This window comes from Opisthocomus hoazin, chromosome 5 (genome assembly GCF_030867145.1).
Source record: "Opisthocomus hoazin isolate bOpiHoa1 chromosome 5, bOpiHoa1.hap1, whole genome shotgun sequence".
In the NCBI taxonomy this organism is placed as follows: domain Eukaryota; kingdom Metazoa; phylum Chordata; class Aves; order Opisthocomiformes; family Opisthocomidae; genus Opisthocomus; species Opisthocomus hoazin.
This window is the reverse complement of record NC_134418.1, coordinates 49,955,831-49,970,193: the sequence shown is the minus strand read 5'-3', so window position 1 is coordinate 49,970,193 and position 14,363 is coordinate 49,955,831. Positions and strand designations below refer to the sequence as shown.

General features: G+C 40.5%; 1 protein-coding gene across 7 annotated transcripts in view; it reads right to left on the bottom strand.

Annotated features, from left to right (window-relative positions):
- Positions 1-1,059: 1,059 nt before the first annotated feature.
- ARHGAP24 (Rho GTPase activating protein 24) overlaps positions 1,060-14,363 on the bottom strand; it is a 259,532-nt gene continuing 246,228 nt past the window's right edge. For all 7 annotated transcript variants that reach the window (XM_075421196.1, XM_075421197.1, XM_075421195.1 and 4 more), the window contains one exon: positions 1,060-12,977. In XM_075421196.1, the coding sequence (XP_075277311.1) occupies positions 12,734-12,977 (244 nt within the window). In that variant the 3' untranslated portion in view covers positions 1,060-12,733. The remainder of the gene's footprint in view (positions 12,978-14,363) is intronic.

Below are 14,363 nucleotides of genomic sequence, written 5' to 3'. Positions count from 1 at the left end.
ACAGCTATTTTTGTTGTCTAATACAGCAGTTTCCTTTGTATAGCCATCAGCTTTGAGCTCTGTTCTAATCTTCTTCAGTTATGGATAATTAATTATGAATACATCAAATAGCTTTAGCCGGGGGGGCTCAGTTTGGCATTAAAATTCTCATTTCTGTTTGAGAAGCTCCAAATTCTAGCTCAAATAGTAGTCACTGCTAGATATTGTAGTAGGAAACACAATTTCCTTTCTTCTGAACAAAAACACAGCAGTATTTCCTCCTCACAATTCACTAGATGATTTCTGAGCTCAGCAGTAAACACCTTCCCTAATACTTGTGAAAGGCATTTGCAGCAAGTCACAGAAGGCGCTCTGTATGGTATTTTGTACTGTACTGTTCTTTTCTCTTATTAGCACTGTAGGAAGACTGTTGGCACCAGTACAGAGCTCTCAACATGCTTTTGAATATAGGAGCTGTAATGTGACTTAATTAAAAACTTCCTGCAAAGATGAAGTAAAAGTATCTGCAAACAGGAATGTCTTACAGCAATATTGTTCCAATCCAGTAAGATTTTGCATAGAAAAAGCATCTGATTGCCAAGTGTTGAAACAACAGGAAGAAGTATGCACTTCACCTTAACTCAATGACTGTGTCTACTGCAAATCAGAATTTAAATTTATATTAGAAATAAAGTAACACGGCAAGCCATGTCCCTTAAAATGATACAGTCGTAATGCCCTGAAGATTTATAGTTCAATTGCAAATAGGCAATTGCAGGTTTGGGTCCTGTCAGTAGTTTAAAAATGGGAGTCTGATGAAAAGTATACTCTGAGTCCTAATGCAGGTTAATAAACTTTCTTTAATTCAAATTCCTTTGGAACTTGTAACTCAGTGTATCCATTCTCACCTTCCCCTGCTCATATGCTCTCTATCAGTTATGACCAACTTTTTATTTTTCCCTTGGAAATGCTTTAATAGTCATATAAGGTTGATGTATTCTCTAGAAGGAAAAGTACAAAGTTAACAGGGCCATAAAAAGAGGCAGTCAATAACAACACTCACTCGGAGAGTTGCTTCTAGAAATTTCAAACTTTACTCATGATTTGACTTTCCACAGATGGCGGAAGCCTGGATGTTTACAATGTGGCATGCTTTTTAAATGCCAAATGCTAACATGTGCTTGGTGATTTTCATTACTTTGGTAAAAATGACGATTGTTGAGCAGGACACTGAAGTGTGTCATGTGAGTAAAACATTTTATGGATTTAAGTATAATCAGAAGTTATTGTTCACTTTTTTAATAACAGAACAACACTTGCTTCTTGTTGTTGTTGTTTTTTTACAAAGGGATTACATGTATTTGGAAAAAACCCAGAATTTTCCCAGTACCTGGCCCTCATTAAAAAAACCCAACAGATTAAACTGGAGAATCTTCAACATATAAGAATAATAATCCCTTTGTGGGTACCCAACAGATTCCAGATGCTGTCCATGGTGTACTGGAATTATTTCTAAATAGCAGTAAGCTTCCAAAACTCCTGTGTCACCATGGCAGTCTTTAAGTGTCTTTGATCAGTGCTCATCATGTCAAGACGATTAGATATAGTCCTTACCAGATATGCTTACATGTACTCATATAAAACCTTCACTCAGCAACAGTCTTCAGTATGTATGTAATAACTGTTACCTTTATTGGCCCATAATATATGGTGTACTAAATGGGACATGTGTTGAGAGAATGTTTTAGCCTCAGGAAGCCATACATTGTGGAAACTGTAGTTTCCCTTCAATGATACTGGTTCCCACATTAAAAACCTGTATTACAATGTGCTTTCGTAACTTTAGCCAAGGTTAACCAGTTCTTTTGCACCTGGTGGTGTTTCCTTAGGATCCCAGTAGGAAGGGCACTCACACTCTGTAAACTAATGCTTGAAATGCCATTTATTTGAGCTAACTCTATAAAGAGGCGAATTGTATACATAATCATAAGTTCTTCCAGATGCTGGAAATGCAGAGTTGTGCAGTGTCAAATGGGCACCCCTGATCAGGGAGAAGCACACAATGCAGATTACATTGTTTTGGTCATTGAAGTTACTGTACACTTTTCTTAAAAGTAAACAAATCTCTTCATCCTTTCTACTGTCAAACTAAAAAGGATGTTCAGATGAGAACCTGTTGCTGCAGTTTAGAGAGAGGCAAGGCCATGCAGGTGGGCGTAATTGCTCATATCAGGTGGGAGCTGTCTGCAGGCTCCTCTGTTACCATCAGCCAGCTCAGTCTATCCTGTATCCAAGGGATATGGCCAGCACAACGCAGGCTTGAAGGCTAAGCTGTATGTGCAGCACAGCGCAGCACAGCATAGGCTTGCACCTGCTCATGTTCACTGTTTTGTGAATCGCTAGCTCCTCCATGTACAAGGTCTTCCGATCAGGATCATTATGCCATCTATCAGTTTCTATATCCAGATTTTTCTAGAAAGAACTGCTGCATTACAACTATTATTCTGCACATGCAGAAAAGTGAATTTTCTTGCTTTTCTGATAATGATGCAATTAATTATTTAAATAAATATAAAACAACCTTCAAAAATTAATTCCAGTTTTTCTAGAATAAAGGTGAGGATGTTACAGAAAAGAATTTGAGAAGTTGTCAGGCAAGCTGTAGGACCAAATCATGCTATTATGCCATGCATTGCATTACAAACGGCTAATGCAACAGTCTCAATAGGTAACAGAAAGAAATCCCACACTCCTTACAAAGCATATGCACTGGTGCAGAAAATTTCTTGGCATGGATGGTAAGGTAGGAATATGACTGAATCCCATCTCTGCTAATCACTGGAAGGAACAAGGGGACCTAAGAAAGTTAAAAATAAGGTAATCAGGCAATTAAAAACTGGGTAAGATAGACTGAGAATGTAAGATTGGATTTCTCAGGAGAAAAATGCTAAGGCATGGGTCAGGCCTTAGGGCAGCAAACTCTCTTACACAGAGCTCCACCCCATTTTTTTTTTCTGGGTAGAAGCACACAGACGAGAGCTGCCTTCCTCTTCAAAGAGATTCAAGGAATCATGTAAGCAGCACCACTTTCTCTGAACACACAGTAGTATGTACATGGTGGCAGAACTAAATAACCATGTTTCACAAAACATTATAGAATGGAGTATTTTTGCTTTTTGTGGAGAAGCCTCAGACTGTGAGATTCTGGTGCAGAGAAAGGGTATCTGCAGAGCTAGCCATCTGTGAAGTTCCAATGAAAAGCCACAGTTACTTTCCTTCTTTACTTATTAGGGCTTTTTGCTTGTTAGATATCTAATACTTCAGTGCTCTTAAGTGTCTGTTGAAAGTCCTCCTCATCTGTGATTTAATTTAGTGCAACGTGAGTCTTACATTCATAAAACTGGCAGCAGATATTTGAATAATTACAGACTGCAGTAGCTTCACATAAACATAACATTCTAGATTTACACACTACTAGGCTAAAGGACCAACATAGGACTCTAAGAACAGGTGTTTAAACACTGATTGAAGACTTCGGGTAAGAAGAATACAGCCCATGGTAAGACCCATGCCTTCCCTTGAACCTCATTCTTTCCATGTAAGTTAGTTCGCTAAGTTGTTAGGTTTTGCTCTGGAAAACTGACAAGCCTTGCAGGTTATGTTGGAAACTAAAGGAAGGGTAGAAGTAATCTGCAGGCATAAAACATTCTTAAAAAACTCTTTCGAATTTACCATAGCAAGGAAGAATTTGTTGCGTATAGAAATTTTTCTTCATGTTTCCTTAGCTTCCCTCCCCTCAAATCATCCTTTTTCACACTTCTAGACAGCTTTGAATTCACTTAACGTATCTTGCTTTTTACTGGATTGTTTGTGTTGCACAGACCACAGAACATACTACACAGCTCAGTTGGGCACCTGAACAACTCCTCTGAGAAAATAAATCTCAGTGATCCGAGCAAATGAACGAATTGCTCAGTGAGCAGAGTGACTTTGTTAGTCACTCTAACAACCCTTGAAATTTTGCATTGAGCCTGCACAACTAAATTCCAGCCCTGAAAAATGTCTGCGTAAATAGTACAATATGATTACTCTTGTTTGTATTTATGAGATGCAACAATATATTCTCCCGTTTACTACCTAAAATGACTTCCTAATGTGCATTACAGACTGTGAGGGTTTAGTTCTTCTTCATATTGTATCAGTATTCAGATGAACTGCCTTATTGATAATATCATTTATGCTACCGTGACTACTACAGCTAACCTTTGTTACTTAGTAAGAATATATAGTGCCGGTGAAGAAATATTGTGGTTACTTGAGGCAAACAGGAAAGAATACAGTGTCTTGTTATACAGCTCTCAGGAAGTCTCATTTATCTGTTCAGCTACAGTTGGAGTGCTGTCTGTTTTCGTATCATTGTGTATTTATCTATTACTCTTCTAAAAAAATCTTTGAAGCTTGAAACAATTTCTGTCCTTTATGGTTACTTTGAAAGCATGATTCTCACTGAGACTGAAGATGGTGAGACCAGCCTTTCCTTCCACTACTTCAGTTTAAAAACTAGTAATTCACATATTTAACAAGTTTTATGAGCCAAGCAATGGCATTCAGTGTTAGAATCAAACACTTGAATTGCATGAGAGAAAGCATTTAAAATAAGATCATAGAATCATAGAAAGGTTTGGGTTGGAAGGGACCTTACAGATCTTCTAGTTCCAACCACATATCAGGGACACCTTCCACTAGCCCAGGTTGCACAAAGCCTCATCCAACCTGGCCTTGAACACTTCCAGCGAAAGGGCATCCACAACTTCTCTGGGCAACCTGTTCCAGTGACTCATCACCCTCATTGTAAAAAATTTCTTCCTTATATCCAGTCTAAATCTGCTCTCTTTTAGTTTGAAGCCATTATCCCTTGTCCTTTCACTACATGCCCTTGTGAAAAGTCCCTCTCCAGCTTTCTTGTAGGCCCCCTTCAGGTACTGGAAGACTGCTCTAAGGTCTCCCCAGAGCCTTCTCTTCTCCAGGCTGAACAGCCCCAACTCTCTCAGCCTGTCCTCAGAGGAGAGGTGTTCCATCCCTCTGATCATTTTTGTGGCCTTCCTCTGGACCTGGTCCAACAGGTCCATGTCTTTTCTGTGAAGGGCTCCAGAGCTGGACACAGGACTCCAGATGGGGTCTCACCAGAGCGGAGGAGAGGGGCAGAATCACCTCCCCCAGCCTGCTGGCTGTGCGTCTTTTGATGCAGCCCAGGGCCTTCTGGGCTGCGAGCGCACATTGCCAGTCATCTTGAACTTCTGGTCAGCCAGCACCTGCAAGTCCTTCTCCTCAAGGCTGCTCTCAATCCATTCTCCACTCACCCTATATTTGTGCTTGGGATTGTCCTGACCCATGTGCAGGACCTTGCACTTGGCCTTGTTGAACCTTGTGAGGTTCATACGGGCCCACCTCTCAAGTCTGTTAAGGTCCCTCTCGATGGTCCCTCCCTTCCCTTCAGCATGTCGACCGCATCACACAGCTTGGTGTCATCAGCAAACTTGCTGAGGGTGCACTCAGTCCCACTGTCCATGTCACCAGCAAAGGTTTTAAACAGCACCAGTCCCAATACTGACCCCTGAGCAATGCCACCTGTCACTGGTCTCCACTTAGACATCAAGCTGTTGACTGCAACTCTTTGAGTGCGACCACCCAAACATTTTCCTATCCACTGAATGGTCCATCCATCAAATCTATGTCTCTCCAATTTAGAGACAAGGATGTCATGTGGGACAGTGTCAAATGCTTTGCTCAAGTCCAGGTAAATGATGTCAGTTGCTCTTCCCTTACCCACCAACGCAGTAACCCCATCAAAGAAGGCCACCAGATCTGTCAGGCATGATTTACCCTTAGTGAAGCCATGTTGGCTGTCACCAGCCACCTCCTTATTTTCCACGTGCCTTAGCATAGTTTCCAGGAGGACCTGCTCCATGACCTTGCCAGGCACAGAGGTGAGACTGACATGATTCGTTTTAAACCTCTTTTGCATGAAGAGAGTAACACACACAGAGGTAGAAAGGATTCTCCATTCTTGCATTTAGGAAATTCAGAAATGGATTTGTGTTGCATATAAAGCTTATTATCCTGGATTATTAAGGGAAAAAAGGGAGGCATATATTTGCATCATGCTCATTTTTCTGGCCTCAAAAATTTTTTGCAGTCTCCATTATTATTGGCATACTAAAGAAACTTGTTGTATTGCTGACAAGTATTTCTCCCGCAAAAGTAGACTACCAACGCTAATTGTAAATACACGCATTATGACAGCTTCTAATTCCTAGTAGGCAAAGCTCCTCAGCTTCTCTCACTGCTTCCTAAATCTCTGTAGAGCTATGGTGATTTATATGAGCAGGGCATCTGCTGTATATAATTTTATTTCCTGAGAAGCACTGCTCTAGAGATTCTGAACAACAGTCTGGGGGCCATTACATGTTCCCAGAGCAAGTGCTGGTAATCCATGGAGAACCGTCTGACCTGGGGCTCCCCTGCCTTGCATTCAGCTCTTACAGCAACAGCTTTGCTAGGTATATCTCCACATGAATTCTCACTGCTAGCACATAGGACTGATGAAAGCAAGGAAGGTAGTCTGTGAAACAGTTGACTTGGTGTCAGCCGAGAAAGTAATTTAGAGCCGAAAAAGCTCTGAAAGAATAGTGCAACATTAACTGTAGTAACCCTTTTGTAGGCCCAGGCGCCTAAAGGGATTATTCAGGAGTCCCTTATTTTGCAACCGTCCCAATTACTCACAAAGAACCAAGACTTGTTTTGGTTGTGCAATGATTCTGACCACCTGAAGTGGTAACATCCCCTACATGATACATTTGTTAGATTTACAGTTATCAGTAGAGACAAGCTTTCAGAAAGAATGCTGTTAACTGAGAGCAGATCACTACCACCTACACATACCAATTTCAGGTATATTCACTTCCTCCTTCTCCTCATCTCTCCTATCTGTTTCCTCTTTTTTTGCACGCCCACATCACAAGTGCATGTTAGTTACTTTTCTCCCATCTCGCCTTACCCTGCCCCCCACTTCCTTGCAGGTTTGACAGGGGCACAGAGAGTCTGCAGACACTCTCCTCTTCAGCAGATAGGCTCGACTCCAGAGGGAATTCAGAATAAGAAAGGAAGTTAATTAGGAGTTTCACTCATACAGGAAGGATTCAAGTGTACAGCAGTTAGAGGCAACTTGCTGTTTTGACTAGGTTGTCAAAACATGCAAATGAGTGTACCCGTTTATCCAGTGTCTCCTTACCCTGCCTCTGTTCCATCCCTCTGGGGATGCTATACAATAAATATTTGTTAAATATTTATTCTTTTTAGCAAATTGGATCTTTCTCAAAAATTTTTGGACCATCACGAACTACTGAATCACCTACTGCTTACAGATCTTAGAGTGGTAATCTTAGCAAGCTCCTTTTCTCCTCATTCTTACGAAACACCTAACATACCAGTTTTGCATATCATTTAACATCACATAATTTATGAATTTTTATATTTGGGAAACTTGCTCTATGAGATGCTGGAAGAAAAACACGTGGCAAAGAAGTCTAGTAAGTTTAATCACTCTGCTGCACCAGAGCACGCTCCAAATGCGTGGCAGAATTCTCACAAACAGAAAGGAAGACAGAAGCTTTTCTGAGCAAAACATCAGAATCTAGCACTTAAAAGGTGAGTGTCTGCCACTACTCCAGTCTACCATGCAAAGGCACATAGGGCATCATCACCCACCACAGTGCTCTGATGATGTGGCCGGAGATGGGATTAACAGTGGTAAGCATGCCTCCCTTTTTTTTTTACACTCTGTGCCTCAACTGTAGCATTCTGACAGCCTGCTTTTAAGCGTGTGTGCTGTTCCAAACTTACACTTCTGAAGGTAATGTAATGTAATCATACTTTGTAATTGGACCAGAAGGTTATTAGCTCTGAGAAGACTTTTTCCGCCATTTGCATTGATGAATTGTAAAAGTGTTGTCTCCTGTGCGCTGTGCACAGGGCACAATGACAATGTGCTAGAAGTGCTGAGCTGTTAACTGCCATTCTCAGGTTGGAGCTGGCTGGTGAACACCCACAACAGATGATTAATTTGGGGAGTTCATGGAAATACCTGTGAGAAAGAGATGAAAGCAAATTTATTATTTAACCTTTTTTAATTGATACTTGAAACTCTTTTAGTGTCCTCTCATAGTAGGTAACACTGTCAACATCGCCTTAGAACATGACTCATTCCATTACACAGGCTGGTGATAAAACCAGTCGTCTCGGCTAAAGCCTCAGTTTCATTCAATACCTTAACAGTAAGATTCCTGAAAAAAAATACCATCATGAGATGTCTAATGATCAACAAATACACTGTATTAAATCCTTACAGTTTTTTTCAGAGCCTTTGGGCTCAGTATGCTTTGACTTTAGTCTCATGAGTAAGTCTTGCCCCTTTTCACTCCACTGCATGGTTTTATTCTTTGGCCACTTAGCTCTACCAGCATGATCCCCCCATGTTGCTCCTGCCAACCAAGTCAATGCACACACAGGCTGGACATGCAAAGGACAACAAAGCAGCACATCGGTTGTGGACCATGTGGAAACGAAAGGCATTTTGTTATTTGCTTCTGAATGTAAGAAACACCAAGAATTTTGTACTTTTAATTTAAAGAATTAGGATAATAATAGAAGCATGAAGATGACCATTAAGGACATAAATAAACTTTATCACCACAACCTAAATGCTGATGAAGCCTCACAGAAAGAGGAGAGTGGGATACTTTGGATGGATTATGATGGGAGTGGACATACGTTGTTGGTAATATTTTCAAAGTTCACTGTGCCTGCTCAGGTTTCCCAATCTGTCTAGATGATTTCTGCAGAGATAATGAGCTGAAGTCTTGTCCTGGATTGCAAAGCAAGGAATTTGGGATATCAGTACTTAGCCATATAACTAGAATTTGAACATTCTTTGAGGAACTGACTGGAACAACTTTTCAAATGTGAAGCCAAGCTTCAAACAAACAGACAAATCCTGCCTAATGTGAGCTTCCAAAAAAGCATTCAAATATACTTTAACAGTGTGATCCCATGACTGTTCAAGCTGACTCCAAATGGCATAGCTACAGTGAACTTGTCTTTATTGAATCAGCATCGAGACCTCAACCACCAGAAAGTTAATGCAAAGAATAGCTTTGTGCAGGTTCAGGTCCAGGAAAACGGACCACCATGGGATGAACTGAGTGACAAGAGCACTAAGAAGTAGGGTACAGTAACAGACATCTGGAAGGTGACAGCACCACTAAGAACAGTTTTAAACACATCAAGGAATTGGAGGCAAAATGAGCTGGGCCAAATGGGCAGAAACCTGAGCTGCTACTCTGCTCCCAGAGTAACAAAGACTTTCCTAGAAGATATTCTGACTAAGGAATTTTGCTTCTGTGTCCAGACGAAAAAATGCTAGTTAGTTTTAACAACTATAACTATGTGGATGGTTTATATTTTCTTCCAAGACTAAGTCCTAATTTCAAAGCAGGTCAAGATCCCTCTGATACATAAACAAAACAGAAATTTTGATTTGTTAGCCTGGCATCAGTTAGAAGGAGCCAGGTCTACTCCAGCCTAAGTCCTACATAAAATCCACATGGAGAACCGCCTTTGCAGAGTCCTTGCAAAAAGAAAAGAATTTTGGTTTTTTTAAGAATCATGCCCTAAAGAGATCACTGCAGTAGCATCATTCAGTCTGAGTCAAAAGTGTTTAATGGCAATCCTCAAAAAGAACAATATAAAAATGAGGAGGATCTATATACACCAAAAATGAAGATTTTTCACTGAAAAAGCTTGCTTTATAAACCATCTCAGGCATGGTGAATGCTAAGACCTGAAGATAAGCAAAAAACCACTCTGAATTGCATTCTTGTACTTTGTGGGTAGATTTGTGGGTAGACCAAGAACGAACTCTCAGAAAGCAATCACTGACAAAATAATCTGAGTTCAGAACCAGATGTATACAAAGAAGCCCGTTCAAACAAATAAGGAAAACATGCAATACACACAAATCACTGGAAGCCTCCAGTCAGTTCCTGTGAAGACCACGGATAATCGAAATCGAACACAGAATGCTAAGTATATAGACTATAAATATCTTCCCTTTTTCCATGCATATTGTATAGCCTAGGGCATTGGAAGCAGATGCAGATGTGAAATGAAATTCCCATTCCTCATCAATTTTGAACAAGTGTCAGAAATAAGTTTTTATTAAGTAGCTGTCATTTTTGCCATCGTATCAGATGATAACCTTAGATTAGCACATTTCCCCACTGCCTCACTGGCCACTTTCTGCCATGCCTACATGACTAAACTTTAGGTCCTCATTTACACAGGTCCTTGAACTAGTTTTAGAAATTATGTATACAACAGAGCTTGAATCACAGAATCACAGAATGTTAGGAGTTGGAAGGGACCTCTGTGGGTCATTTAGTCCAACCCCCCCCCGACAAAGCAGGGTCACCTAGAGCAGGCTGCACAGGAAAATATCTCCAGAGAAGGAGAATCCACAACCTCTCTGGGCAACCTGTTCCAGTGCTCCGTCACCCTCAAAGTGAAGTTCTTCCTGATGTTCAGCTGGAACTTCCTATGCTTCAGTCTGAACGACATAGGGACTGCTAGACAAAATCAAAATTAGAAAATTGGCTTACTTTAAGTGAGGAAGCAGGACTTTCTCCACCTCAGGATACTGCTACAGGAACTACTGTATACATCTAGTGTAAAAATATGAATTCCAGTTACGAAAATACTTAAAGACTTTGCTGGCATGTCAACAGATGTCAGATACTGCTTAAATTCTGAGTCGACTTTGAGGCCTACTGCATCAGATATCAAGGCCTCTCTCATTCAATTTAAAAATCAGAATTAACATAGTAATCTGTTTCCTTCTCTCATCATTGTGGGGACATGTTGTGATGCTGCTGATATAAAACATGCTTCTTCCTATTATCTTGATCTCTCCCTGTCTGACTTTTTCTGATTTACACACAGACTGGATATGCACTAGAGATGTTCACAGTAATTAGTAAAATAGGCACCCTGACTGAGAACTCTGAACTTCACTAGACACAAATAATGTGTAATACTCCATTGTAAGTTAATATTTCTCTGAAATGTAAACCTCATGTTTGCTTCCCAGTACAGTTCCCACATCTAATTAATACTTGTCTTATATACATACTATAACCAAGAATGTTCTTTGAGGCTACCTTCATCTTTTTTTCCCAACTGTAACTAAAAATAATTGCAATATATTTAAGAGACACTAGAGGGAAGCCAAGACATCTCAAAAACCCTCTCTAATAATACTGCTTGGAGTCCTAAACGCAAAGTTAAAAACAAAAAATCCTTAGCATGGTGTAGAAAATACCAGTTATACTTACTATATGTAAAGATGCCAAACAAATTATTAATTTACAGCATGGCTTTGCTGTTTCTTTTTCACTGGCACTCTGTATGCTGTTAGGCTCCAGGCTGTTCCGTCTAGGTGCTCCCTTGGTGATGCTGAGAGCCTGGGAACTTTCACAGTTGTAACATTTGACAGTAATCTCATGAAGCATTCAGACAGCATGATAACTTGCTAATATACACTGTAAATATGGATGGTGAATATGTTGGTGTGTTTTCTTCCTTATTTGCTGTTTGTTGTACAGTTCCTCCAGTAATTTATACTCTAGACATAAATTTTTTTTTTTTTTTTTTTTGCAGCACCCACACACTGACAAGGCTATCAGGATGCCTGGTTCACCCCTTCGTGTGTCCCTTCACCACTGTTACAAAAAGAACTCACTTTCACCCAGAGTACAGAGGTAAGTCATATGCAAATATGGTCAGCACAACTGGTTTATACTCCTGAGCTGCAGTGATCAGGCACAGGTCATCTTTAGGGTACCCCCAAAAGCTCTGGTCATGTGATTGACTTCCCCTTAAGTTCCCTTCTCCCAGCTTCTTACTCTGCCACCCACATTTGCTCCCAAACAAGCAGCTGTTTACCTTTTTGCCACTGTCCCCAATTTTGCTGACTTGATATCCTCATTTGGTTTTTATGATGCAGGTGCCCTGGTACTTTCTACCCTGGCCATCAATTCTGTTAAATTAGTACTGTTTTATTTTGCTCATAGCATGCTGCTGTTTTTCATCCTGCTGTCTTTTTAGAAGCAACACAAATCAGGGTTAACCATTGGCACACATACCTTAACATACCTGTTTATCTTCACTCCCCAGCAAGAGGGGTAACAAAAAAAAAAAAAAAAAAAAAAAACCAGAAAACATTTGATATACAAAATAAGCTGATGGTAACACAATGCCAAAAATAGCTTATTATGTTAAGTGCAAGGGAGAAAAGCCTTGATATAAACCTTGATTGCAACAACATTTCAATTTATCAGTTTAAATACGCTACTTGCATTAGAATATTTCTTGAGATACATCTCTTACTCTCTAAGGTGACTTTTAAAAAAAATTATATGTATCCAGTTGTTACACTTGACAATAGTCTCATGAAGCATTCAAAGAGTATAACTTGATAATACACACTGTAGATATGAGTGGTTAATGTCTGTACGATTTCTTCTTTCAAGGATTTATAACATTCTGTTGAGTACTAGCCTCAAACAGGTGACCAGCCACCTGATAAAGTATAATACCCTCTAGCCCTTCCCCAAAGTCCCACAGTCTACGTGTCCAATGCTCACTGGATCCAGATGGTGTTGCCTCTTTCTGGTCTGCGAGACTCCACTGTCAGTTCTCCAAAAGTGGAGAAAAACTGCTCCATTTCCTTCTGCAACATATCATTCCTCTTCTCTGCATCCTGCTTGGCACGTTCTGCATTACGCATTTTGATTTCTACCATTGTGAACTTCTTTCGTTCTTGATCCAGTTCTTCATGCAAGGCCATCATTTCTGTCTCCAGGGTGAGATTTCTCTGCTCCAAGCTGTGAAAATTAAATAAAAGCAGACAGCTCCTAAGCAGCACTCCTCACTCGAGCAGAAATGCACACCACCAATAAATTCATACACCTCTTTTCATTTACAAAGCTTAGACTGAATTTTTGAGATGTGTGTCTACAAACCATGGCTTCATCAATGAACCATTCTCACAGAGCAATCTCTTTGGTAGCTCATTTAGAAAATGCCTAATAACAGCCACTGGGGAGGTGCACAGTAGCAAACAGCTCCATCTAGTTCTCCAGGAACAGGTTAAGTATTCCTTTTACTTCTGGAATCGTTGACACCAAGCTCCTGCTGTAGTTGCACTAATGTCACTTAGAAGGTCAGCATAATGCCCTGAAAGTCTTTGTTTCACTGCTAGTGTCCTTTCTTCAGCCGATTTATCTGCTCTATCTATTTGAAAATATGGTTTGACAATTTAAAAAAACCTGCAATCAACATGTTTTTTGTCTAAAATCCTGACCCTGTTTCAGATCTAGCTTTCCAATGGAAAGCATTAGAAATCCTAGTGGTACTAAACACACAGTCATCATGCACATTAAACATTACAAGAAGTGCTCTACTACGCTGCATACTATGCTGAAAATAGTGATGTGGGTGAAAGACTGCAATATTCTGTACACTACACTTTCACTGGCAGCTGCTGTTGCCAGTAGCTCTTGCATGTTGTGATCCGGCTGTGACTTGCAGTGCCAGAGGTACCAACGCAAAGGGTTGCTGTGCAACATTGGTGAGAACAGAAGTCCTGAACAGCTTTACTGAAGAACACTTATTACAAAGAGAGCACATTCAGCTCTGCACGGCCATGTGTAGTAGTTAATGCTAAGCCCAGACGTTGAGACTATTCACTGATCATTATGGCCATCCACTCTAGCAACCTCATTGCTTGTGAGCAGAGTCTGCACTATCTCTAGACAAAGACTGGGCTCTCCCTTGCCTTCTTTAACAGGTTGGAGCTGTGAAGAAAAGACTCAGGCAAAACAGCAGTGCAGAGATAGGACTGTGAAGAGAGGTAACTCCCAGATGCAGTACTGTCTCAAAGGAACAAGGACTCTGGAAAGGAGTTCCAGCAGTCTCCCAGTCCCAAAAACTGCAGGTGAATAAACCACAGCACTAAAAGGTGATGCCAATTTGCCCTTCGTGGGCTCTGGAGAACAAGCATCAACTAATGAAAACATTATGAGAGCCTACTGATTTTATTAATTAGATTCTATAGAAACTCACAAGGTCTGGCTTTATTTTTGACGCCAATAGGATAGCTTGTCACAACCATGGCAAGCAATTGCTCTGAAACAAACTCATCTGGATCATGATATCACAAAAGCAATGTCAGATTATGTCAACGCTGAAAGATGGGTAACTCAGCTGCA